Here is a 27,264-nt window from a genome sequence, read left to right as displayed (position 1 = left end):
AGCTCCAGCCTAGCACTCTGGCAGGTGTCAGTCCTCTAAAATCCACAACTGGATTTTTCCTGTGGTTACAAGTTCACATCCAGAGATCCACAGCTGGAGTCCAGGCTGGTCAGATCAGCTCTTTCTACATACTGTGCGTACCTTTGATCTTGGCCCTCTGTAACAGGTAATCAGCTAACACTCCTCCTCTCCTCAGGGTGTAACAGGCTGGGTTTTTGCATAACCAGGGTTGGGGAATTTGCCTTAAGCTTTCACAGGGAATTCTCAGGAAATCCACTTAACACTTATTGTCCCAACAGTCCCCATTTGTCCAGCCCATTTTCGATAGTCTTTTGAACTCCCAGGTGTCACAAGGTGGGGGGGGGCGGTGTCTGTCTTTCTTTCACACAGACACCGGTCCCTACAAAGAGGTTCCATACAGTTCCAGCCCACAAGAAAACATTAAATTTAATACAAGAAAGTCTTGCAAGGATATTACAGGAACTTATCACAGCTGGCATGCCGGGGGGAACTGTGGTGACACCAGTCAGGAAGTCCCTAAGGAGATCTGACATTACCAAACAGCTGCCCTGATTGCATGATCTAAAGTGACAGCAAATGTGACAAATCAGGACACATTTTTTTCTCCAGGGGGTGGGGGGTGAGGGGCGGATATATATGACAAAGCTCCAGTACCAGGGCATTTCATGGTCCCTCTAATATAATCCCCCACCACCATTCCCTTTAACCTAGTCTTTCCATGTATGGATTTTTTCCACCCGCGTGCAGAATATTTTATGTGCACTAACGCAGGTATGAATGTGCACCACTAGCAGAAACAAACCACCCAGCTGTGGGTGCTCTGCTAATCAGCTGGGCAGCATCTGAATCTCTCCTGAGCGGCTGCACGAGTGCCCAGGGTACAGGAAACATCGCACCCCGCCACCTTACCCCTGGGGCAGACCCAATGCCCCCCCCCCAACCTCCCCTACCCCAGCCCATTGCAGCCCTGTCCCACGGGGCTGCAGCCAGACCTGTGGGCAATGGCTGGACCCTGGGCAGTGCACTGTGGGCCAGCCCTAGCAAGGGACCAGATGGCAGTGTGGCACGTGATGTGGCAGCAAGGGTCAAGTGGTTTAGCCGTGGCTGCCCGGACAGAGCACCACTCCCTTTGAGAATAGTTCAGTCCCGTCGGCCCAGATTCCTCTCCTGTGGGAATGGTACATGTCTATCTGACACCCTCCCCCCGCCTTCTCTGAGGAATGGTACTTTCCCTTTACCTACCCCCCGCCCCCATGGTAAACTCCTTTCTCATCAGACCCACGTTCTCCGGGAGTGGTACAGTCCTGCCAACCCGTTCCTCCTTCTCTCCCCTTTCTCTGGAAATGGTACAGTCCAGGAACCCTTTTGCTCTACCTACTGTGCTACTCCCACAAACCCGCCCTACCTGACTTCTCATTGGTTGCTCTTAGGGTAGTGGGCAGAAACCACTCTCCGATAGGCCCGCTGCTCCGCGCGGGGGCGGGAGGAACTGCTCGCGGGGTGCTTGGCCCCCGGGGCGCGTTCGGTTGCGCTGCGGGAGGGTTTGGTGCGCTCGGGCGGCAGGAAAATGGCGCTGACACAGGGTACCAAGCGGAAAGTCTGTTACTACTATGATGGTGAGTGCTATGGGCCGCTCCTCGCGGGGGGAGGGGAGACACGGGATGGGGGGTCCCGGGAAAGGGTCTGAGGGGGAAGGGGCGCTCGCCCCTCCCCCCTCAGGCCGTCCTCTTCCATCGCCCCTCCCCCCGGCCCTTCCCCAGCACCCCCTCCATCCTCATCCCCTCGGTCCTTCTTCTGCACCCCCCTTCCTCGCCCCGACCCCTCACGGGCCTGAGGGGGATGGGCGAGGGTGGGGGGACGCTGGGGAGAGCCTGTGGGAGCTACTGGGGCAGGGCCTGAGGGGGATGGGCGAGGGTGGGGGGAGGGGAGAGGCTAAGGAGGAATGGGGGGTTGAGGAAGGGCCTGAGAGGATGTGAATGGGGAGATGCTGGGGAAGGATCTGCAGGGGGGGGAGCTGGAGAAGAGTGGGGTGCTGGGGGTAGGTGAGGAGGAGGGGGCACTGGGGAAGGGCCTGAGGCCGGAGAATGGTGTTGAGGATGGAGGTGATGTGGGGGAAGGGCCTGTGGGGGGATGGCTGAGGATGGGGAAGGGCTTGTGATGGGAGGGGTGAGGATGAGGAGAAAGGGGATGCTGTTGAAGGGCTTAGTGGGGTGAGGCTGGGGGGGATACTGGTGAAGGCTCCTGGGGACTGACAAGGAGAAGGAGGAGGATGCTGTGTAAGTGCCTGCGGGCGGCAGGGGTTGAGGATGGGGTGCTGAGGTGCAGATAGGGCAGTGGGAAGGACCTGAGCAGAGGTATCGTGTAACTGATGCTTTTGAAAATTCAGTTCTGTATTGGTAATAACAGTCAGAGCTTTCTCTTTCTGTTCCCTTTCAGGACAGCTGCTTTTCTGTGGCCAGGGGTATTGTTTAGCTCCAGGCATATGCCAGGTGTAGGTACTGGGTAGGGGTAGCAATGCTTTGTGTGTTCCATGGCACTTTTCCAAATGTTGGCGTTAGCCCTGTTGCCTGGGCTATAGTCCAAGCGGGGTAATTAACTGGCAGAATTTGAAATAGCCTCTTGCCGTGGGGGTCGCTGGTGCTTGTGGTGGTCATTCAGGCATCTTAGTAAGGTTTGTTTAAGTGCTTTCCTCCAGGTGTTTATCAGACCTTTTATTTCTTCTTATTTCAATACAGTAGCTGACAACATTAGGCCTTAGTTTCAAAATGAGATCCACCCCCTGCATGCACAGAGGGCACCATTGGTCACAGTGGAGTGGTAAACTTGTTGCAGGCTTGGGGCCTTTCGTTTGGCCAGTTACCATGCAGGTTTCACTTCCTGTTGCCACCGACCGCTGATTTGTCTGTGTTGGACATAAAATCAACATATGTGTCACCATCAGTACCCAATTAATGCTCCAAGGTTAAACAGTGCATTCTTCAGCGTTCCTGGAAATACTGGTTTCTCCTGGTTTTACTTGTGGGAATGCTGTACCTATTTGAGTGAGTGGCCTATGGTGGATGAAAGCTCTGTCTGAGGTCCACAGTAACACTTGAATCTAAAGACACACAATATTCATATGTACTGATAGGTGGGTGATCAGTAATGAACTAGGGCTTTGTCATCATAGGTGGTGTTTGTTTGACTTTCTACATCATGATAACTAAAATGGAATTAGTTCTATTGTTGTAAAATCCAAAATGGCAACAAAGCACTTGTAGTTTTTCCTCCCAAGGTAACGAGGGAAGGTCAGCACTATGGTTTTTCCACTGCCTGCTTATGCTTAACCTAACAATAAAACTATGGCAAATAGTCTCAGAGGGGTAGGTATGTTAGTCTGTAGCTTCACAAAAAACAAACAGTCTTGTAACACCTTAAAGACTAACACATTTATTTACTAGGTAATGAGCTTGATCTGAAGAAGCAGGTCTCATCCACGAAAGCTCATTAAATATATGGGCTAGTAATTATATTTGTTAGTCCTTAAGGTGCTACAGGACTGCTCATTTTTAATAAAACTATGGTACTTTGTTTTCACCTGCTGTTAGGGCGGGATAGATAATGCCTGTTAGTGAAAGGAGGAGAGGTTGTTTGCAAATATATAGACTGGGATGTTGGTAGAGTTCAACTTGTAATAGCATTTTAAGGGATAGCTACATAATGCAAAAAAAAAAAAAGTCTCTTAATTTAGTTTAATCTGAATTAGGTCATTTGAGTTAAAATAACAGTGAAGATCTGACATCTGAAGTTCAGCCCCAAGCTCCCTATAAGCTTTGACTTGAGCCCACAACTTAATGTAAATGCAGAGTAGCCATGTCTTCACCAGCTAAATCGGATTAAAATAGCAACCTAAATTAAGAATGCACCTTTTTGTGCAGTGTGAACATATCCTTAGAAGCCCCGGGGTTGCTACTGTTTATGCAAAGAGAGCTGGTAAATAACTTGGCTTGGCAAATTTGTGAGTTGCCCATTGCATTTCATCTGGTTTATAAGATAAGTGACCTTTCCTTCCTGAGCTGCCTTTACTTTAGTGTTTAGAAGTTGCTGGTTGCTATATGTTCCCTAGTTAGGCTCTAAGGCAGGGGTGCACAATTGGTGGCATTCAAGCTGCACATGACCTGTTGCCCACAGAATCCCAGCTGTTCCCCTCCTCCATGATCCTGTTGTACACCAGGGCCCTGAAGCCCCACACTTCCTATGCCTCCCACCATTACTTCTAGCACTTTTGGAGGAGCCACACATCGCCTGGTTTTCCCTCCGTCCCCACTCTTCCCTCTCCTTTCTAGAGCTGGAACACGGTGAACAGTAGATTCATGGCATTCCAGCCAGGAACAGGTGACTGCAGTGTGCAAGAGGCACATGGGGGTGGCAGCAAAGAGGGGTGACATGTGGTTGCCTATTCCTTGCTTTAAGGTGCCCCAGGACTCCTTGTTTTAGCTTCCTTTGTGATTCTTCCAGGTCCTGTTAATGCTTGGAATTTACTTAATTTTCAGCGTTTGTAGAGCTGTGCTAGTGAAAAGTTTTGTTGTAGACAAGGAAGACTATAAAGGAGAGTTAAACTTCATCAATGCAAATTGTGGTTTTTCTCCATCTACACTAGGGGAAATGTGTGTGCAGGGGCAGTGAAAATTAGTTCTAAATGTTGAGATCTATTAGATAAATATCTAACAGGGATGATATAGATAGGTAGTGCTTGGCCCTGCTGGGAGGGCAGAGGGCTGGACTTGATGACCTCTGGAGGTCCCTTCCAGTTTTGTAGTGTTCTGTGATTCTATGATGAAACATTATTTACTCCCATCTGAGTCATCTGCCAGGCCAGATTGCCTCTCTTGCTTCCAAGGGTGGTTTGGGTTTGTGAAACTACTTGCCTCTTTTTGTCGATGTTGACTGTGAATCACCCATAGGATAGGCCTGGATGCATATATAGGCACTGATACAAAATCCTATTATTTGATGCAGGACAAACTGGGATGGCTGCCCCAGACCCTGCACTTTAGGGAGTGCCCATGGTAGCCACCCTAGACATCCTATGGATAGGAGGAATGAGGTCACCTCCCCTCCATCCGCAATCACCACACAGGCAGCAGGAGCAGCTGTCTGTTCCACCCTGCAGCGCTGAGCTTCTGGCCGTCTGCACCTCAATTCTCCGCAGACGGCAGGAACCAGAGGGGCTCTCTGCTTCCTGCTGCTGTGGGGAACCAAGATGCAGCAGGCCTGGAGAGTGATACAGCAGAGCGGAGCAGTTTGTTGCCCCTGTCCCCCATGTAGTGAGTGCGGGGTGGAGGGAAGGCAACCCTTGTCGCTTCCGCCAGAGCTGGACCTTGACCCTAAGTAATCCCTGGGTCCTGTTGTCTGGGATAAGGGGACAGGGCAGGGACCTCCGGCACAGGGAAGGTTGCCTTGGGCTCCCTGCTTGGGTCACTGATGGGGGAAGGTGATTTGTCCTCCCTCCCCCCGCCCACCCTTTCTTGGCAGACAGGAGCATGCATATTACTTCAGAACAGAGACCACGACAAAAATAAAAATCACATGGGACTGAACTAGAGATGACTCCTGTCATCTTCCTCTGCAGTGATGCTGCTCAGAGGAGGAAATGGAGTCATTGTGAATAGTTCTCCTAAAACATCCACTCAGTGTGCTGCAGCAGTCAAAAAGGCAAACAGGAATAATTAAAAACGGGATAGAGAATAAGGCAAAGAATATCTTATTGCCTTTATATAAATCCATGGTATGCCCACGTCTTGAATATTGCATACCGACATGGTTGCCTCATCTCAAAAAAGATATATTGGCACTGGAAGAGGTTCAGAAAAGAGCGACAAAATGATTAGGGGTTTGGAACAGGTACCATATGAAGAAAGATAAAGACTGAGACTTTTCCGCTTTGAAAAAAGGAGACTAACTGGGGATATGATAGAGGTCTATAAAATTATGACCAGTGTGGAAAAAGTAAATAAGGAAAAGTTATTTACTTGTTCCCATAACAGAAGACCTAGGGGGGTCACCAAGTGAAATTAATGGGTAACAGGTTTAAAACTAACAAAAGGAAGGTTTTCTTCGCACAGCATGTAGTAGATCTGTGGAACTCCTTGCCGGAGGAGGTTGTGAAGACCAAGACTTTAACAGGGTTCAAAAAAGAGCTAGACAAGTTAATGGAGGTCAGGTCTGTCAATGGATATTAGCCAGGATGGGTAGAAATCGTGTCCGTAGCCTTTGTCAGAGGTTGGGTGTATCAGGAGAGGGAATGCTTGTGTGATTACCTGTTCTTTTCGCTCCCTCTGGGGTATCAGGCATTGTCCTCTGTTGGAAGACAGGATACAGGGTTAGATGGACCTTTGGTCTGACCCAGTGTGTCTGTTCTTATGTAAAATGTTCATTTCCACTATAACCAAATGCTTCTCACCTTCAGGGGATGTTGGAAACTACTATTATGGCCAGGGCCATCCAATGAAACCGCACCGGATCCGAATGACCCACAACCTACTGCTGAACTATGGCCTCTACAGAAAAATGGAGATCTATGTAAGTATAGGCCTGGACGTGGAGAGAGTAGGAAGCTTATATGAAAGGGCTTGGTCCCCCCTCCCAAACTGACTCTGTATTGCAATGGTAAAAAGTCATGATGCATAGTCTCCCACATTTTTTTGGGAACTTGTGGAGAAACAAGGTAGAGGAAAAACAGTTGGAAAATGTTCTTGGAGAATGGCCGAGGGCCTGGTGAAGGTAATTCAGAGAAATTTGTGTTACATTTAAGAATTCCAGTGGTCTTGTGTTTATCAGGGTGTTTCTTGTTTTGTTCCAAAGTTCAAGTGATCTATATAAATTGAAAACATTTTGGGCTTGTCTACACTACCTTCCTGCTTCGAAGGGAGGATGGTAAGTAGGGTGTTGGTTGATTATTAATGAAGTGCCGCGGTGCACATGCAGCACTTCATTAAGCTAATTCTCTCCGGGGGCAACTCCGAAGTGCCGACTCCAAAATTTTGAGGAGTAAAGGGACTTTGAAGCTGCCCAGACACGTGAGTTGGCGCTTTGGAGTTTAACACTTTGGAGTCACCACAGGGGAGAATTAGCTTAATGAAGTGCTGCATAGGCACCGCAGCACCTGGTTAATAATCTCCCGACACCCTACTTATCATCCTCCCTTTGAAGTAGGGAGGTAGTGTAGACAAGCCCAGAATGTTTTTTCCCGATACCATGACTGTTTCCTATGTCTGGGCATATAAGAAAAAGCCTCAATCTCCCATTGTAACATTCCTGTTCCCTTTAGAAAGTAGACTTATTTTGCTTTAATAGCACTGGCCTTAGCTTCCGAGAGTAAAATTTGGGGTTGGAAATAGGCATTGGAAAGGGGAAAAGGAATATATGTCAAATAAACCTTTTTTCTCTCCTTACAGCGCCCCCACAAGGCAAATGCAGAAGAAATGACCAAATATCATAGTGATGACTACATTAAATTTTTGAGATCTATTCGCCCTGATAACATGTCTGAATACAGCAAGCAGATGCAGAGATGTAAGTTAACCTGCATACGACGTTGCAGCTTTCAACCTGAGTAGCTCTTTTTTTTAATTTTCATGCTCATCTAACAAAGTAAGGCTTCTTTGTTTTGTTTTGGCCAGAGTTTGGTATCTTCCTCAAATGTATTGCAGTCCCCTGACATCTGATCTTGAGTTTGGTGGAAGCTCTTTAATGTTATTTTCTAGCTTTTAAATGGAACAGTGAGGTCATACCTGGGATACAGGTATTCCGCATAAGCAATTTGTAGCGTGAAGTTCTGGAGTTGTTAATAACAGTGACATTCTGGGCAACAACTTTAACAGATATCAGGAGGATGATTTTTTATGAAGCAAAAGTACTGTTCTTGTCCACAGCATTGTAGTTATGCAGAGTCAGTACTGTAGAGTCGTTGTTTACCTGCTGATATTTATTTTAGAATATGTAGAACTATGTAATATTTTTATAATCTAGAAACACCAATGTCACTATTTCCTATTGTAATAGGAGGTATGTTGTTGGTAACTGTCTTACTTGTAGAGAGATGTCTAGAGATCTGTGAAATTCATATCCTTAGCAGTATAAAGTATTCTGTGATGTTTATCGGTCAGCAACAAGAATCGGGATCTATAAATTCTGGCTTCACAATTTGTTCTGTTCTGAAAAGATTTAGATCCTGCAAGCCCTGAGTTCAAATTGGTTTCAGTTAAAGTTCTGTGTATTGAGAGCTTTCAGAACCAAACCCTGAATGCCAAAAGTGGTGTTTGTTTCATTTCTGGTGTCATACGTGATCGGCAATGTCATCTGTATTATGCAGCATGTTGGACTAAATTATCTAATAGTCCTTTCTGTCTTTAAAAAAATCTGTAATCTGAACATAGTCTTTCTCCATGTGGAAAAAATCTTTTTTCAGCTTTCCTACTATGGAATCTTAAATATTTATTCATATTATCTGTAGATCAGTGCTGATATTTTTCGACAAGTAATAGGTAATAAACTATAGTTTATTGCTGATTTGGAAAATAAAATCACAAAGCGTTGACTAAGAACAGTATATTGGTTTGTGTGTGTTCTCTTCACTCCTGAAATCTGTAGAAATTATTGGCCCATGGTGTTTGTTTTTATGAAGTGTATATGTAATCCCCTGTTAATGCTCTAGAAAGAGTTATGGTCTAGAGGGTAAATTATATGCACTTTCAAACGGTGAGCCAAAATGCATGCAATGTTTAGGCACTTGACCGTAACGACTACAGGAATGAGTAATATGTGTGGTGAGTAATGTGTGCCGAAGTACTTCCTGGGGTAAATAATACGCTTTAACAAACTAAAATATGTATTTACATAAACCCGACCACTTACCGCTGGGAGTTTGTAAACACGCCCCCCGCCCCTCCCCCGTCTCCTTCTGGTTGACTCAGTATACTCTGTATTGTACTTCCAAGAAAGAGGTTTACTTTAAGGAAATTTAAATGTGAAAGTTAAGATCTGAAGTAGAGACGAAAGCCAAGCTATTCACAATTTATCCTACTGTCCCTTTCTCAACATGACTTGCAAAGTACATCCATCACCACCCAGCCAGAGGACTAATTTTAAGAGCCAGACATAAAGATTGTGGGTGGAGGTGAGGTACATGGACTGTGCCTGGCCAGGAGCCTAGTCTCCTTTCTGTTCTTAGGTGTTAAGAAAGGAGTGAACGCTGGAATTTCCACAGGGTGCTGTTATGGGGACTATGATGTGAGGGACAGAGTGGCCGAGGGGGTAGGCATTGGAATTGGACAATTGGGTTGTTCTTGGTTTGGCCATGGACTTGCTGGGTGACCTTGGGCAAGTCACTCTGCCACACTATGTCTCAGTTTCCACATCTATACAATGCAGTTAATGATACTAACCTTCTTTGTAAAGTGATCTGATGTCCATTGAGGAAAAGTACCATATAAGAGCTAGGTAGTATTATATTGGGCTCCAGCTTGTGGGCATATAAAATATGGAATTCCTGACCCACTTTAGCTTGTAGAGAGAGAGATTTTTTTCTCTTCCCCATCTAGAGCCACACATTGTTGTAAAAGGCTTCATGTCCTGGCTGATTTGCAGGGTGTGGTGGTAAGAGGTCTCCATATAAAGGAATGACTCCCCTATTTGCTTCTGCTTATGTAGAAGGCCATATCTCTGTCAAGCAGCAGCAGTCACACTGTCAAAAACTGAGTTTCACTGCCACCTGCAAGGTTCTTAATAGTATAATTGGTACTGAACAGTTTCTAATATCAGTCCATTGATGCTCTGTCATCTGTCTAAAGACTCAAAAATTATGCGGCTAGAAATTTAACTTGTACAGTAATGGAAAGCGTACATTTTTGCAGAAATTGAAGACTTTGACCTCCCCACTTGGTGGGAACAGCTTTCCCTAGCTACGTGCTATGCCCACTGGAACAGTTGTACAGTTTGGAACATTTTAGTTTGATTCTCTTAATTGTACTGTCCATACAAAATAAGTTCTATTTAAATGTGGAGATGACTTAAACTTTCTCATTTAACCGTACCCTCCAGATGCTGTTTTCCTCTAGCCTTTTTGGAGGTGACAAAAAATAATGAAGGCAGCATTTCTTGTGCTAAGATTCAAGCTAGCCTGGTCCCACCTCGGAATACGAAGGGCGAAGTGCACCTCAACTTTATTAGAACATACAGATTTTTATATAAAGAGTTTTTGCAAAACATAGGCCCAGTGAAACTTTTTAAAAATCATGTTAGCATTTCTAATAGGAAAAATCCTTTGCAATAAATGGTTTCCCTGCAATGTTTCCAACCTGAAAATGCTATGGTTTGAGAACCTTTGTATGCATCTAAGGTATATGTGCAAAATCAGTGAATAGCATACCTCATGAGACTCAAACTGAATTTTTAAAATGCTCAGTCTCAGTAATCTAAGGGGTTGCTAGTCACATGCTGAAGGAAATCTGTTTACAATGTGTTTTTTTTTTTAAATTGGTAGTGTCCTGCCTTACTTTCTAACACAATTAACTGACAATGGGGTTTTATTATAGTTTATTCCACTAGGTGGTGCAGCTCTAAGGTAGCTCCACAGTTATGTGAAATTCTAGTTTTATTCTTTAATAGTCTCTTCTCCAAGTGCAGCAGGGGACTTGCACTTAACAGCATCTCTCTACGAACAGAAAGCTTTTACAATCTTAAGCACAGATTTTGTCCTTTCATGTGAGCTGTCACAATAATGGCAGTGGGATGAGCAAAGATTAAAAGACATGGAACAGCTGGCTGCTGGTGCAATGAAGGCTTTAGTGAGGGGGTGACTGTCTATTTGTCAGTTGAACATTTTGTTTATTTTATATTTGTAAATTTCTTAGCTGATATCAAAATATTTGCTCTCCTGAGCCTGTTAATGTCCCTAAGTTAAATTTAGAGCATAAGCTTTGCTGCATGTATGCAGACTTTACCTGTTAATATTTATTCTCTCTGGTTTTTTTTTTTCAAGTCAATGTTGGGGAAGATTGCCCGGTGTTTGATGGGTTATTTGAGTTTTGTCAGCTGTCTGCAGGAGGGTCTGTTGGTAAGCACAAGAATCCTATATTCTTTCTCTTTTTGGGAGAATGTCTGATTCTGTAATGATGGAGATGTTTCTAGGTTGCTTGAAATAATGGGGCTCACGTTGTGATCACTCTCAAGCCCCACTGGAATGGAGATTGGTTGGTGGTTGAGAATTCTTTGTGATCATCTGTAAGGTCTGGCTCTTGAACATTAGCCATATTCTCACTTGCCCAAAGATCACTTCCGCAATGATATTGAGGAATTTCTCTGTATGGAATGAAAGCATCATGAGTGACTTGTTTCACTAAAGCTAGCCCTCTCTGTTGCTGAAACCTTGGTTTATTTAAAGATATCTTGCTTTTTTGTAAAGCTTTCTCCACCTCTGTATGCACAGCCTGGGAGCAGGTGTTCTGTTTTGCCAAGAAAAAAAATCCACTTGCCTCTTTTTTGCTAAGAAGGAAAAAAGCAAAAGCAGAAAGATTCAAATAAGCGCTCTAAAACCTGTCCTCGTATCCTTATTAGCGATTTTTTGCTGCAGAGCAATGCAGCATTTGGAGACTTTTACTGTGCACTTGCTTGAATGCTTTTTTGCTTACTACAGATGGACTGATATCCTTATTTTCTGAAATACAAGGTCTGAGTACACTCAAACACCAAAAAAGAAAACTGCATGTTTGTTTGTTCAGCTGACTGACCCATCTGAAGTAGCTATTCTGGTCTCTTGTCACTAAGGCTCTGATCCTATGGTGCTGGCCATTAGATCCATGCAAAGTTGCACTGTCGTCAGTGGAACTGTGCAGTCTGTGGTGTTTGTGGGAGTTAGTTATCTATACAAAGGACTAAACAAAGCTAATTGGGCATGCTAGGTAAAAACATGTACGAAAGGCTTCTTGTAGCAAACTGATAAATAGAAATAAATTGCATGTTACCTGTGACTCAAGTCAGGCTCCCCAGTTATGTTCTGAGCTCCAGGTGTGACGGGAGCAAAATGCTGCAAAAGCAGAGACTTGGTCTGAAAAGTAGAACCCCTCCCTGCACCTTATGTTAGACTGATCTTTCTACTATAGAGAAATTGCAGTAATTTCACCCTTTTAGCTAAGAGTCTTTTACTTTACTGGTTTGTATGAGGCACCCAGTGTTGTTCAGACCTTTGATATTTCTACTTTTATTCACACACGGGCATATGGAATGACGCATGACCAAATAGAGCATGCTGCGTCTGTGTGTTCTCCACAGCCTGTCAAAGATCTGTTCTGTCTTTTGTGCTAACGTCCTGCAATTCTTTTCTCTGCAGCCAGTGCTGTGAAGCTGAACAAGCAACAGACAGATATTGCTGTGAATTGGGCAGGAGGCCTTCACCATGCTAAGAAATCAGAGGCTTCTGGCTTCTGTTACGTCAACGACATTGTCTTAGCCATCTTGGAGCTCCTAAAGTAAGCGCAGTATTTCTTAATGCCTTTTGTCTGTCTGTTCTGCTGCATTTTCTTTGAGCCCTTACCACCTTTTTCTGAATGGGCTCCTTCCTGTTAGCTAACAAGGAGGGCTTAATCAAACTGTTTTAGGGGTTTCTTCCTTGGCCAAAAAATTGGCTTGCCTGCAATGTGTCCCCTAATGGTTACCATCCTGGAGACTTCTGGCATGGGGCAACTCTAGGTTGGAGGTGTGGACAAAAAATGTGCAATTCCCTATTTGAGTCTTGAAAGTTCCTTCGAGATCTGTTGCTGTGGCAATAGCCACCTTGATTTCCCCCATGACTCTCTTCTGCTGTAAACCCGGTCATGGCATGTCCGTATTCCACATCATGAGTGCCTTAGAGGCTCCATAGGGAGACAGTGGATTGGTAAACCGTACAGCCTGAGGATTAGCGCCAAGTTATGTTGCCATTTGCTCTGCTGGTGAAGACAGTTGCCACTCTGAAGAAATGAAGCATTTTGATTGTCTTCTTACCCTAGGTACCACCAGAGGGTGCTTTATATTGACATTGATATTCACCATGGGGATGGCGTGGAGGAAGCCTTTTATACCACAGACCGTGTCATGACTGCGTCCTTTCATAAGTACGGAGAATACTTCCCAGGAACAGGAGATCTGCGGGTGAGAATGGAGGCTTAGCAGAAGCTTCTCCTGAAATTTGATTTGTTCTATCTATTTGCCGCCCAACTAATTTCACTAAAAGGCTGTTTCTGTGTTCACTGCTTAGGTGGACTCTCTCATATATATACTACCGTAACAATACCCAGACATCAGATGCAGTTACTCTGCATCCTCATAGTGGGGTTATGGTCAGAAAAGAGATTCTCAATATCACATCTTGGTTGGCCATATTTAATCACATAAGTTATGCAGGGTGTGGCCATGTCAATGCATGACTGAGAGGCCTGCAAAGGAACACCTTGGGCTGTGGAAGTGGTACTGGTGATATAGCGGGTGACATTCTTCCCTCTGAGTCAGAGCTCAGCCTCATTGCCCGTGCTGGGAAATGGTTATCTGGAGGTTCTGTCTTTCAAATGAGACACCACTGTCGTCCTGTCTGCTTGTGATTATTAACAATGCCGTAGTGCTGTTCTCCAGAGGTAGGGATGTTAAGTCCAGGATCGTGGCCTGATACCAGTCAGGGTAATGACATTCTCCTGACCTAAATTGACCCTTGAATTTTAGTTGCCTGTCCTAAGTTATGAGGTGGTATGGACTTGCTGTTACCTGCGGCATTCAATCCCAGAAGCAGCCAAACTACTGTGAGTGAAATCATTGCAGTTTTTTTTGGTCAAGTTCTTTGGTACGATAGTGTGCTGTGTAGACAGAATAGATTTCATTTTTTAAAAAAATATCAAAACTAGACTCATGTAAGCTTTGTCAAATTGTCGAAGCTGCAGGCTCAGCTTGGCATTCAGCTGCAGCCTGATTTATGTTCTGCTCTGTATGTAACTGCCAACAGTAATGAATCTGGAACAGGAATCTTGCAGCCAGTTTTCTTGCTGCGGGAGAGAATAAAATCAGTCTTTCCCGCAGCACTGCTGGAGTTGCACTGCATGCTGTTTTTATGTGTAGCTGAGAACTCACAGGCTCAAAGACAGTATATGTCAGCAGCGATCATTCCTTCCTAAGTAGTCTATCATAGTGAGGTGCTCTTTGTGTCTGTTCCTGGGACTGTTTTTTCCAGGATAAGCAGCACGGTAGTCTCAGGAGAATGTCCTTCCTTGTGGATGCCCTTTCCTCTGAGACTCTGCTATTGGCTTGTAACTGGGACCCGATACACAGTGCACCAGCTTGGATTTTTTAGTGAGCCCCCTCAACAAGGCCCACGTTTTACATAGAATTTGGGACTCTAATCTGACTAGATGCTGAGGCAAGCGCCATAAGGTCAGCAGAATTCCAAGGTACTCCATTTTACTCCTTTTTGACGCTGACCTCACATTACCCTCTCTTTGCTCTGTAATGTTTAGATTGATTAGTTGAATGCAAAGACCAAGTGTAGCCACTTTCCCCAGGGCTCATCCTCTGAAGTCACTGGCATCATGCCTGTTTATGCCAAGACTGAATTAGTCCCCGAGGGCCTTAGCTTGGATTCTGGTAGACCAGGTGGAATCCCAGACTTTCCTTTTGGTTGGCGTTTCTTCTCTGATGACCCTGTGGTCTTACCTGTTGTTCATTCTAATAGGATATTGGTGCAGGCAAGGGCAAGTATTACGCTGTCAACTATCCTCTCCGGGATGGAATTGATGACGAGTCCTATGAAGCAATATTTAAGCCGGTAAGCTGCTTTTTCTGAGCGAGTCTCTCTGGGATTCTGCTTCATCTTTTTCTAGTGATACTCTGAGGAGAGATGCAGTTCTGTGCTTTGAGATTCCCTAGTGTTTATTCTTGCTTGATAATTCCAGCCAGTCACTTGTAGACTCTTTTGTCTCTAAGAGCTTCGGTGTCACCAGTGTGGGGAGGAGCAGTCATCTGAAGCATCAGGGAATATCTCCATGTCAGCTGCTGACATGGAGTTATTGTGTTGCTGTGACGCTGTCCCAAGAGAGTATGTAACACCAGATTTCTTGTCCAGGTGATATCTAAAGTGATGGAGACGTTCCAGCCTAGTGCTGTTGCCTTGCAGTGTGGCTCGGATTCCCTGTCAGGGGACAGGCTGGGCTGTTTTAATCTGACCATCAAAGGTAAGAATACTGTGCTTCTAGCGAAGAAGTCAAACCAGGGCTGCAGCCTTGAGATGTGTGAAACACAGTATATGCGGTGGCGTTAGTGATTACATCCCTCCCTGTATTGAAAACTTACTGTGCAGTCATCTCAAGAGGCTATGAACTTTGTCTCGTACCCTATGCTACAGGTCATGCGAAGTGTGTGGAGTTCGTGAAGAGTTTTAACTTGCCTATGCTGATGCTAGGAGGGGGTGGCTACACAATCCGCAATGTGGCTAGATGTTGGACTTACGAGACGTCCGTGGCTTTGGACACAGAAATTCCAAATGGTAAGAGTATGGTGATGCCTTTTTGTTGTTTTAGGAGGATGTGCATATGGTAATAGCACTTGGGGAAAATTAAAATGCTCTGAGCAGGTATAGGAGAAGAGTGAAGCATACTGAGACCCTGCACTAGCTGCCAACTTCTATTGTGTTAGAGTTCTCTCAGGTGCTGCTTTAGTACCTTCAGAGAAACCGTTTTTCCCCTCCAGCATACAATGGTTGGTGTGTCCTGCCATCTCTTTGAAATTAAAAGACCTATGGAGTTAAAGCAAGTAGTGTCTCGCCCCACTGTCACATTTTGAGTATCCCCATTCAGCCCAGGAGAGCTCCAGTCACCCCTAAAAGGCAGTGCTCCCATGTATTCTCATAGCACATTAAAGTTCATGTTATGTATGCTACTTGGATACCAGCCCAGTAACCAGTCGAGGTTATTTTGTGTTCTAATTCTTGTGCAGAGCTTCCATATAATGACTATTTTGAATACTTCGGACCTGACTTTAAGCTCCACATCAGCCCTTCAAACATGACCAACCAGAACACCAATGAGTATCTTGAGAAGATTAAGTAAGTGTTATCTGTTACTACTGGCAAGGTTTTTCTCATATGCTGAGGGCTTTTTTCTGTTAATCCTTTTCAGATCACCAATGTGTTTGAGGTGGTGGTTGTTGTTGTTTTTTCCTGGTTGTAGGCAACGGCTGTTTGAAAATCTGCGCATGCTCCCTCATGCCCCTGGGGTCCAGATGCAGCCGATTCCTGAGGATGCTGTGCAGGAGGACAGTGGAGATGAAGATGAGGAGGACCCTGAAAAACGCATTTCAAGTAAGTGCCCAACTGTGAGCATAGCTTACCTTGCTTGATCGGGAGTATGGAGCTGAAGTTTCACTTGGCGAAGGAGCACTATTGCTAGATAACTTCCCTAATGAGACACTCTAGATATAACATTACAGCTCAAAGTATTGCCAGATCGCCTGTGAGGAAATGACCAACAGAACCTTGGAAGTTGTACAGTCGCTTTATGCTGCCAGAAGACAGATTCCTGCTGATCTAGCAAAAGTCGCCTGTTAGGTGTGAAAACACTAACTTATATGCCGGCTGTCTCATGTCCTTTGGGTCTGAGAGTCAGATTTCCCCATTGTGAAGTTAGTTAACCTTTTTGTGCTGGTAGCTCTAGGCAGCTTACAGTAAACCTAATCCAAAGCACCTGTAATTGTTATGATGAGAAATCTCCAGTTCTGATCTTGGCAGCTGCAGGTAGCTGGCCAAGGTGTTACTCCAGTAGGATCGTTGCTGTGCAGTTGTAAAGTTTCTTGGCATGGGAGAGCACTCCACATGAGCATATGTTCTTTCCTAAGTACATTTACTGCCTTATGGACCCCTGGGGAAAAGACTCCAGTGTGACTGTGAGAACCTCTCCCTCTTTGCTCTCAGTGCGCGCTGCTGACAAGAGAATAGCCTGTGATGAAGAATTTTCAGACTCTGAAGATGAAGGGGAAGGTGGTCGCAAAAACGTTGCTAATTTTAAGAAGGCAAAGCGTGTAAAAACAGAAGAGGAGAAGGAGGAGGAGGAGAAGAAAGGTAGGTGTAAACCTGGAACTATCGGTCTGTTGGAGTGCTCCTGACTGGTCCTATGTACAGCACTCTGTAATGTGAGGAGCGACTAAAGATGTGGTTTTGTTGCGTGAGTTAATATTTCTGCGATTCATCTTTTGGATTGCTGGCTATTGATGTGTGTGAGATGAGAGGTTTGAATCACTTTTGGTGGGAACCTTAAAGGAGCTCCCAGATTTGAACCCAGATTGCATGGGAGGCAAACAGAGATGAGGGGTTTGGAGACAACTCCACAGTGGTGCATGAGACTGCCCACAATGCTTAACGTAGCCTGAAAAGAGTCTGCTGGTGTGGTACGTCATACTCTAGGAGAAGCTGTTTTGGTAAGATGGTGCTGGAAGTGCGACATGCTTTGATAACAAATAACGTTGCCATGTCTGTGACATCGTCGAACAGTCCTCACATTTTAAGTTCTGACTGACTGGTGTATTCCCTGTGAGAGCTCTGATTTCACTAAGACTGGGGAAGATTCTTCTTTCCCAAGGTGCAAAGAGACTCTGCTCTCTCTAGTTCTATTTTTTAGTTGGGTTTACCAAGGTCAGCTCTGGTCTGGCAACCATTAAATTCTGTCCTTGTATCTCCATCCCTACTGTTACCACGAAGATGGAAAATCAGTATTCCTTGGGCTTTGAGGCAGTGTCTTTGAGCCTTCTGTGCCATGGCCCTCATCACTCTGATCCAACAGTCCTAATGATGAGGCTTTACTGTGAGCCTTCAGGTATTTGGGGAAGGACAGAAATAAGTATGTGTCATCTTGTTCTCTTGGAGTTATAGGCTTTGTAACCCCGACCTCCTTCAGAATACCACAGCGTCTAGCCACATGTCCTAATTACCTTTGCACTGGCTTGCCACAGTGGGGCCCTTCTAGCATCTCTATTTCATTGACAAGGCATTAGTGATGGTTCTTTTCATCGGTAGAGAGAATGGAGTTTTGCAAATCAGAGGTGAATCTCTTTCACAAGCCACAGGTCACATGTTGGCAAATGTAGCCTGAGCCACTGAAACTTCTAACCAATTCCAAAGAGAAACACGCATGTGACCAACTTAGAATTTGACTGTTCAGTGGAGTCCTCAGGACAACTGCATAAAGGTTCCAGGCTGAGCTGTATCATTGTGGGTTTCTTGACATCTGGTATGATACAGCCTGTTGCCCGGTTTTCAAAAATCTTTGTCATTGCCACCCAAAAGCATTCTGCAGCTTCTTCATCATCATCAATAACCGTGGGCAGCTTAGTAGACCTCAAACACAAGCAGTCTGTCTGCCAATCTGTTCGTTCTTATCTTGTTGCTGGGACAACTGCTGTAGTTGCTGTGATGATTTATGATGCAGATTGGAGGATGACAATGCAGAGCTGTAGAGGGCCACAGGTGGCTGCCAGTATTCCCCATAAGCTGTTTGGGCAGCTGCCCAGGAGAGATTCAGGTGCTGTCCAGCTGATGAGCAGAGCATCCACAGCTGGCCAAAGTGAGCAGCATGTGTTTCTATTGGTGGTCACATCTGCACATTCATTGGTGCTCATAATAAAAATTTATTACAGCCATGGATGTTAAAAATTAGAGAGAACACTGGGCTGCTGCCCCAGATTGTGGCTTCAAGTGTGGGTACCTGAACTATGTACTATGTACCACACATGCGGAGTAGCTCTCATGGTGTTTTTTTTTTTTCTACTGTAACTTGGAAAGTCTGCGTCACCAGTGGTTTCTCTTGTTGGACCTCCCTGACTGGTTTCTGATTCAGTCAGATGGAGCCGCTGAATGGTTATTTCTCTGCTTCTTTGCTATGTGGGGTTTTCTTTTCTAGATGAGAAAGAAGAGGAAAAAGCCAAAGAGGAGAAAGCAGAACCCAAAGGGTGAGACCTACTTCTGCTTTATGGATATTCCCTTCCCTTCTTTAGGATGCAATGTAACTTTTAGGTGCCTGGAAGTGAAGCAGGCTGGTTTTTCAGGTACTCTGTGCAGGTGACTGTTCCTGAATTTCTCTGTCTGTCAATAGTAGACAATACCCAAGGTCCTCTTTTGGTAAAGCACATTGAGGTCTTTGGCTGAAAGGTGCTTGAGAAGTGCTTAAAAATATCTTGCAATGTGTGTAAAACTGTGTGTGTATAACCAGGTTGGCTGCTAGTGCATCTGTGGGAAAGGCAGCGGGTGAAAGTGGACACTGGATCTTACCAGTGCATCCTACACTGGGCACACTGTCCTTAGCAGGGGAAGGGGGTGCTCAGACTGGGCTGAAGGCAGACAACCCTGCCCTCATTTGGCAGTCCTTCATAGCTTCAGTGGTGGAAGCTGGGCACTCCAGGGTTCTCGTGGCAATTTGAAGGGCCCCGAGCTCCTAGCTGCTGCAGCAGTGGCCAAGAGTCCTGGGATTTTAAAAATCCCTTGTCCCCAGAGTAGCTTCCACTTCCTCTCCCCTCCCCTCTTTGGTTGGTGGCTAGTGTTTTAAGGTCACTGTCTCTTTTTGCCTCTGGGCGAAAGGGGCAGCAAAGTATTGCAGCCGGACCCTGCTGATGTGAGGAAAAAATCAGTTGTGTCTGGGGGCTGGTTCTTACTGGTACACCGCACCAGCCCACGTCCACCTGTGCTTGAGCATAAAGTATCTGATGTGCCACTCCTTTGCTACAACTACAGTGTAATTCTCCCTTGTCAGTTCTTTAACACACGCTCTCCATTCTTGGTTCTGCAGGGTAAAGGAAGAGACTAAATCGGCCTAAGATGACTGCAGCTGGACAGTAACTTTCAGTACATAGTTATAGGTTTGCTTCCCTGGTAGACCCCCATTCCACAGGATTTATATTTTATATGTTTCTGTATATATTTCTATATAAATATATAAATGACTTAAGAACTGTAAATTATTCCTTGCTGCATTCCGCTGAGAGCAGACGGGAAGGATTCTGAGGCGTTAGACAGACTTGCGCTGCTCAGAATTAGCAACAGGGATGTTCCACTCTTGCCTTCCACTGCCTCTTTGGTGTGTTTTTTAAAAATCATTTTCCTCTCTATTCTCTTTCAAATATGTCCCTCGGAGAATGATACGACTCTTTTTTTTAAGTAGTAGTAGTATCTGACTTTCAGGTCAGGTGGAAATATGGCCATGAAACTTTGTGGGAGAACTTTAAGCTCCCAATGTACGCCTGAGCGAGAAACTGCTCCTATGGTCTTCGGTCCAAGTGCACCATAGTAGGTAACTGCAAGCTGATGCCAGTTCTCAGGGTCAAATAATGCAGTTCTTGAATCAAGTTGGCTGTCTACCTTCAGTGGATTTGTGGAAGGAGTTGAAGCGGTGTAAAAGCAAATCTGTAAATTCCCTGGTGTATCAGCCCAAGTGCCCTGCTGTAAGGTATAGATCTAATAGCACAAAGTGAAAACTGCCAACTAGCTGGCATTTTTACTTAAAACTTTCTAAAATGGATCCTTTAAAGTCATTAATGTGGCAGCATTATACATCTCAGATGAGAGAGAAGGGCTTAAAAGAATATTTTTCTTCATATACCAGACCCCCCCAAAGGGCTGGTGGTGAATACATTCCTGCCCATTGTCCTCCTGCTTAACTTTCCCTGCTTTTTTTCCCCCATTCAGCTACCTGTGATTACATCATGTGCTGTTCTAGGTCCTAGACTGAAACCACTACAGCAATCCCAAGACATTTAAAGACCAAATTGCAAAGAGCCTGCTTGAAACTGCTTGTCAACATGGCACTTGCTGAAAATTCTCATCCGATGTGAAGCACAAATGTTTTTAGCTGGGCCCTTTCTCCTTGTCCAGGCCAGTAACTATGGGGAGCCCTTGAACCTGCAGCTGCCATCTTTCTAGTGGAACAGCAGCAGTCCCCAACTGTCTCTTGAACAGGATTGGCTTTTACCTTGCATCTCACTTAACTGATCATTGGATGAGCTTTCTGTGAAATGCTTCACTGAGTCCCCAGCCTTGCAGAAATTCTGCAGGCAGCTTTTACTCCCTGGTTGTCTTTCTCAGGGAGATACCTCTCTCCACTAGAGTATCTATACCTCCCACAGAGCGCTGCTGAAGGTTTAAACTCCACTGTAATGCTGCTAACTTAACAGGTTATTTTTAAATGTTTTATTTTTTTAAGTACTCTTCTCTGCCATCTCTCTTATCTGACTGTGGCTCCTCCAGCTCTTTTATGTTCACCTGAAGTGAGAGAGATCACTGTATCTGTCTTGGGGGAAAATATATTGTGATTTTTTTAAAAAGATGCTTTTTATTTTGAAAATCTTTGTAATAAAAGATACATTTCTATGTTGGTGTGAATTGTTACCCTTTGTGATAAGAGGATGTAAAAGGCAGGGAAGGGGTCTGCTGGTTCTGTAGACTGCTGTTTAGTGATCACTAGCTTGATAATGGGGGGGGAATTCTCTAGGGAGATTAGACACATTGATTGCTTAGTGTATTCTATTTGTAAAAAGTGATGCACATTTATATGTATTTAAAGACATGTCAGTCTAAGACTTGTACTTTTGTAATCTCATCTTATTTACAGGTCCCTGCATGGACCTTAAACAAAGATTGAATTATGCAGCTGCCCGTTTGATGAACATCTGGGTCTATTGGCTATAGTTTCTGCTTGAATCTTACACCACCCATAAGACATTTCTTCTCCCTGCTCCCTTTAAGCAGCTCACAGCTGTCCTGCAGCAGTATCTTCATAGCTGTGGAGAAGTGCACTTTGTCTCAGAGTTCCCCTGGAGAAGGAACAGGTCAAGCCTTTCTTGGTGCTTAGGAAGCTGTTTTGGTCCTTCCTGAAGCTATATTTAGTCTGCTGGTTAATTGGAAGGGAGAAAGAAAACCATGTCAGGCATAGGAATGTTTTGTGGTAGTTCAGCTTAAGTTTAGAACCACCTTAAATGAAGTTAGAGGGTTATGGTGTTGGACTCAGTTCTAGAATTCCTCCATGCACAAAATGACATTTATCAATAGTGTTTCCCTACCTCAAGAACAGCCTGTACTCTAGCAGTAAGCCTGCCCCAATGGGTCATTTTTCAAGTTCCCTTTAATCAGTTCTTTGGGGGTAGACAAGTGTATCTCCATTTCCAAGGCAGGAGATAGTGACTGCACCATATTGTAATGTCAGACGGTGAGCATTAGTATGGAAGTCTCCCTGCAGCACTCAAAATGGCTGCCATATAGCTATTCAGTAGGTGGTGGTTTAACCCTAGCAGTTTGTGCAAGAATGTGTTCTTTAGAATGAGCCCTATAGCGTAAGGGCAGTAGAACCCTTTTCATGGACTGGGGACCCTGACATGCACTTCCAGACAGTGAATTGTAAAGGTGGTAATTCTGATGGACAAGACACCAGTAGTACTGGAGGTACCAGTTACATAGCCAGATTATAATGCCATAGCAATGAACATCAGTTTGGAGTGTCCTCTCAGTACACTGAGCTCATCCAGTACTTAAGGTAGTCTTCACTCCATTATATTGTGCCCTGCATAGTTACTAGATTAGAACATCAGACCTTTAGAGGCAGCAAGCCCCCATTAGTGGGAGTGGCCTATAGCTGCCCATTTCACCATTCAGCCTCAGTAAGTGGGAGGCACATCAGACAATACAGCTGACAGGAAGGGTCACCACCCCCTGCATTTCCCCTCCCCCACTTCAGCCTCTGTATACTCCTGTGAAGTACGGCCTTGTCACTTCATTATTGCTGATCCCTTACACAAAAGGCTGGCCTCTTGTTGAGTCAGGAAGATTTAACTTGCACAGTTTCAAGATGTGGCACAGGCTCCTAGGTGAGTTTGGACAAGCCACTTAGCATCCAAGTTTTGATACCCTAAAATCTTTACTTCCATAAGTCAAGGGCTCCAGTGTAAGTTACCAACTTCTTCCCTCAGCCTTGCCGGTCAACCTCAAATTGTTACAGGCTTCGACCAACCACTTATTTGCACTGCACATCTACAGGACTACATAGTTTTAAGTCAAGGATCCCATTTTGCAGACTGCACTCTGCTCCACGCAAAGGAAGGGCTTAAGTTTTAGCTTGAGTAAATCTAAAGTCCATTACATACTAGTGGCAAGGCTAAAGAGCAGCTGCAGTTAAGCTAAATAAGCCACTTCCACCATCTTCTAGGTCCCTCCTTCAGCATCCCAGACAAAGTCAACAAGTGTACCCAGGAAGGAGTCACCATTTATTCCCTTCAAGTGTTACAAGGAAACCCAGACAGTGTTTTAGAAGTTAGAAAATTGCAAGTCAAGTATTTGGGCCATTAAAAATTATTTACAGAAAACACAAAAACTTCACATTATACAGTTTGCACTCTCCCTCCCCCACCCCACAAAAGTTACCCCTTAGAAGTAAAATTAAACACAGCGGACTTACAAGCTTTATGGTTTTAAGCCAATAGTAAGACATTATAAAAAACTAACCAGGATTAGCTTTTAAACTGTTGGTTTCTATAAAAAGCACAAAATACTTTAAATGAAGAAGTCAGAACCAGGAATTTAAAACCAAGAAAGAATCTGTTGAACAGTCACTGGTTTGTCAGACTTTGAAAGCTGCTTGGAGGATTAGTGAAAGAGGCAGTAGGTCAGCTGAGTGCCTAGAGTTTGGTGCAATAGATGGAGTCTGACTAGATTCCAGTCACAACCAGCATCATCTTCCTCCAGTTTTAAAGGGTTCAGGCAAACTAGTCTCAAGTTGTGGTGGGGGGAATCCAGACCAGTTTTCTAACATGACACAGGAAGGAGAGAAATAATCCAGGTGTCAATTTTAAGTATTGTCAGTTCTACTTTGAACATACAAGTGTGTGGGCAAGTCAGCAAGTCCACAGTGTTACAGGGATGAAGAGGATGGCACAAGAAGTCTTTAAGTTATGACAATGTCAGGTAGGCTCTATTCCTCCTTTTGCTCAGCTGCTGCAGGTGTTGTACTAGTCTCCAGCTCCACAGGTTTTGAGGACTCCTCAGGCTTAGCTGTAGCCTCCTGGCTTTCCCCAAGCTGCTGCTCTTCCTTCTCCTTGGTTTCCCCAGCTTCTGCTTCTTCCCTTTGAGGTTCAGCTTCCTCCTTCCCCTCAGCTACAGGAGCAGCAGGACTGCTTTCCACTGCAGCAGCTTTCTCCTCAGCTTTCCCTTCCTGTGTTGTATTGGTCTGCTCAGTTTCATTGGTGGAGCTGGTGGGGTTCTCCTCTCCTTTGGCTTCTGCTTTGACCTGCTCATCTGTAGGAGAGGACACAGCAGAATCCCCAGCCTCCTTCTTGTTCTTCCTGAAGGAGATCCCACTCAACTTGAAAGACTTCTTAAAGGAGAACTTCTTCTTCTTCTTGGGGGTCTCCTTGGAGGGTGCAGCACCATCAGGCTTAGCTTCCCCACCTTCAGCAACTGGGGCTGGTTCGATGGCATCTCCACTGCCAGACTCTGCCTTGGCCGCCTCTTTGACTGGCTCTGCAGATCCATTGCCATTCAATGGTGGGGCCTCTCCATCGGCCTTTGGGGAGATATCTCCATTGATCTTCACGTGGCCATTCTCCTAGTGGAAGAAGGGACAAGAACCATTACACTGTCCTAAATCTTGGAGACTCAATACCGCCACTTGCCCCAGTAAGCTGCGACTTCTAGATGGTCAGGATTAAAAGGCGTTTTCATCTACCAAGAGTGGGCATTGGCCATGAAACCTTGGTCAGTTCATTCAAGCAGGCATTGAGAGAAAGGGCTATCAGCAGCCAGCTGATGCACCAATGGTATGGGGAACAGCCACTCAGCCAGCTAGCCCCACCTGGCAAAGCAGGCAGGGGAGCCGAAGCACTTCCCCGTGGCTAGCACACAGGGCTGAAGCTAGGTTCTCAGCCCAGGAGATCCAGGTTCACCTTTAGAGAGGGGGCTGCAGCTGATCAGACAGGGTGCGGGGGGGGAGAAGGGCGGGCTTGACAGACAGGGGAGTGCCCGTTACACAGCGCTAGCGGGAAAACCCCACGTGCCCCGCCAGCCGCAGGCCTGAGGAGTCCGCAGGTCAGTTGCCAGTGCAGGTAAATCGTGCCCGAAAGAGCTGGGGGAAGGTGCTCGCCTGAGAGGAGCCGCTCCTGCGGCGTCGCCAGGTGGCGCTAGCGCTTCACCGCCAGAGCCCTCGCGGGGTGGGGAGCTCGCTGCTAGCGGCATTGTTGCACGATGCCAGCACTGCGCGTGGGGGGGGGGGTAAGTCACGGCTCTGGGCGCCCCCCCCCTTTGCCCAGTGTTCGCTTCTCACTCAAGGAGTCCCTCCCTTGGGGAGTCAGGCTTGTAACCTCCCCCCCTCCCAGCTGTAAGGGAGAACGGGGGCGCACCAGCTCCCCGGGAGCAAACCCCTCGAATTGCAATGGTCCCCCACGGCTGCTTTGTCCCTATCCCGGGGGCTACGGCCGCGGATTTCGGCGGGGCGGGGGCTGAGGAAGGCAGCCAGCCCCTTAACCCAGCTCCGCCCGCGGGAGCCCTGGAATGCGGCCATCACCGCCCCCCACCCCCCGCATGCGCTCCGGCCCTGGATCCTTCCTTTGTTTTCCGCACTCGGGGGCTTGCCGGGGCTCGAGCGCCAAACAAAGGCGGCCCGCGCCGCAGTCTGCAGCGAGACCCTGGGTGTGGGGGGGGGACGACATTCCTAGTGATTGCAGGGCGAAGTCTCCCCCTTCCGCCCCCCCATCTTAGGAGCCCGAGGCCCCCCGAAAGCAGGTTTCAAGGCGAGGCTGCAGTGGGAGTCGAGGAAAAAAGCGGGTCCCCCCCCCAGGGGCTAATTCTGCTTCTTCAGCGCTGGAGGGATTCCCTCCCCAGCAACAGTGGGGGAGCTTTCTCGCAGGCTAATACCCGTGGGGGGGCTCAAATCCCCCCCTCCGGGACCCCCCGCCTTTTTAGACAGAAAAAAAAAAGCAAAAGAGGTCTAAACTCTTCCCCCACCCCCAAACCAGCACCACGACCCACCTGGCTGTTGGATTTGGAGGGAGACCCAGCGGCAGCCTCGGCCGATTTCTCAGCCATCACCTCTCCTTTGGCAGCCTTGGAGCCCTGGCTTCCCATGCTGGCTGGAGGGGAAAAAAAAAAAAAAAAAAATCACACGCACGAAGCACACACGAGAGAGGTCCCGCTCCTAAAATCCTGAGAGGCGGGGGGGAACCGCTCCCCCGAGCCTGGGGGCGAGTCAGTCCTGGCTGGTGGGGAAAGAAAGCGACAAATCCCAGGAGCGAGGGAGACGCGCGCGCGCCCGCCCCCCCCTTCTCGCAGGATCGCAGCCCCGGCCAGGCACCTCCACGCGGGACAGACTGAGCATAGACCTCTCCCCACCCCAGGCGCTGCTAATAAGCGCGCAAAAGCCTGGGGCGGGGCGGGCATTTAAACACCCGCCCAATGGCAGGCGTGGGGCGGGGCCAGGCGCTGCGCCCCCAGTACAATGGAAAACGCGCATGGGCTGGGACATGCGTGTGCAAAAGGCAGCGGGGGGCAGGGCTTGTGTGGGTGCTAAGGGGGTGCCCGAGGGCGTAGGCGCGGTGGGAACCAGAGGTGCGTGTCCGGGAAACGCGAGAGTTTTTTTTTTGGCTCGTTCTGGTTTAGCGAATACTAGAAGATTTAACCGGCCTGGCTGAGGTCCTTCAGGCTAAGTGGCGGAGGTGTGGGGGATGCAGGAGTCAGGGCAGGGCTCAGGGCAGGGAATGGGGGTTAGTATTCCCTTTAATTACTTTTTCTGTCCCTGAGCAGAATAAATTTTGTTATGTGCACCGCAGCATGGGCAGAGGTGCACCACCAGTACAAACACAGGCTGCGGGCCCTGGGTGCTCTGCTAATCAGCTGGGTGGCATTTGAATCTCTCCTGGGCAGCTGCCCAAGTGCTCAGCATAGGGGGAGCAGTGGTGGGGTGCTGTAGTGAAGGCAAGGGATTGAGAGGTGGGAGAAAGCTCAAGGCAGGGAGTGCAGGTGGTGGGCAACTGCCCTTTGGGAAGGTGGGGGCTGCGCTGTCCATCAGGGGGCTGCTCTGTGGGTCTGGTAAAGCCCTAACTTGCTGCTCCTGTATGCTTAGAGTATAGGTGCCCCTGTTACCAGACTCCTCCCTTCCTGTTTGATGAGAAACAGTCACTTTCCAGGCACATCCCATTGTCCTGGCACAACCAAAGCTGGATCTTTCTTTA

General features: G+C 46.6%; 2 protein-coding genes across 3 annotated transcripts; one reads left to right on the top strand and one right to left on the bottom strand.

Moving 5' to 3' along the window:
* Positions 1–1,547: 1,547 nt before the first annotated feature.
* Positions 1,548–21,667, top strand: HDAC1 (histone deacetylase 1). 2 transcript variants are annotated; one of them, XM_074976376.1, is made up of 14 exons: positions 1,548–1,637; positions 6,470–6,582; positions 7,458–7,575; positions 11,042–11,116; positions 12,389–12,527; positions 13,047–13,188; positions 14,753–14,845; positions 15,143–15,251; positions 15,422–15,562; positions 16,012–16,120; positions 16,245–16,375; positions 16,985–17,131; positions 18,966–19,014; positions 19,848–21,666. In XM_074976376.1, exons 1-14 carry the CDS (start codon positions 1,589–1,591, stop codon positions 19,873–19,875), a joined length of 1,443 nt encoding a protein of 480 aa, XP_074832477.1. In that variant the 5' UTR covers positions 1,548–1,588; the 3' UTR covers positions 19,876–21,666. The 2 variants fall into 2 exon arrangements, with proteins under 2 accessions (XP_074832477.1, XP_074832478.1); XM_074976377.1 differs by lacking the exon at positions 11,042–11,116 and having other exon boundaries at positions 19,848–21,667.
* Positions 21,668–23,282: 1,615 nt separating this feature from the next.
* Positions 23,283–26,415, bottom strand: MARCKSL1 (MARCKS like 1). The gene is made up of 2 exons (XM_074976229.1): positions 26,066–26,415; positions 23,283–24,647 (listed from the first exon to the last, which is right to left on the bottom strand). Exons 1-2 carry the CDS (start codon positions 26,159–26,161, stop codon positions 24,015–24,017), a joined length of 729 nt encoding a protein of 242 aa, XP_074832330.1. The 5' UTR covers positions 26,162–26,415; the 3' UTR covers positions 23,283–24,014.
* Positions 26,416–27,264: the final 849 nt, after the last annotated feature.

Source organism: Carettochelys insculpta, chromosome 24, assembly GCF_033958435.1.
Source record: "Carettochelys insculpta isolate YL-2023 chromosome 24, ASM3395843v1, whole genome shotgun sequence".
Taxonomy (NCBI): Eukaryota; Metazoa; Chordata; order Testudines; family Carettochelyidae; genus Carettochelys; species Carettochelys insculpta.
This window is presented reverse-complemented; position numbering and strand designations above follow the sequence as displayed.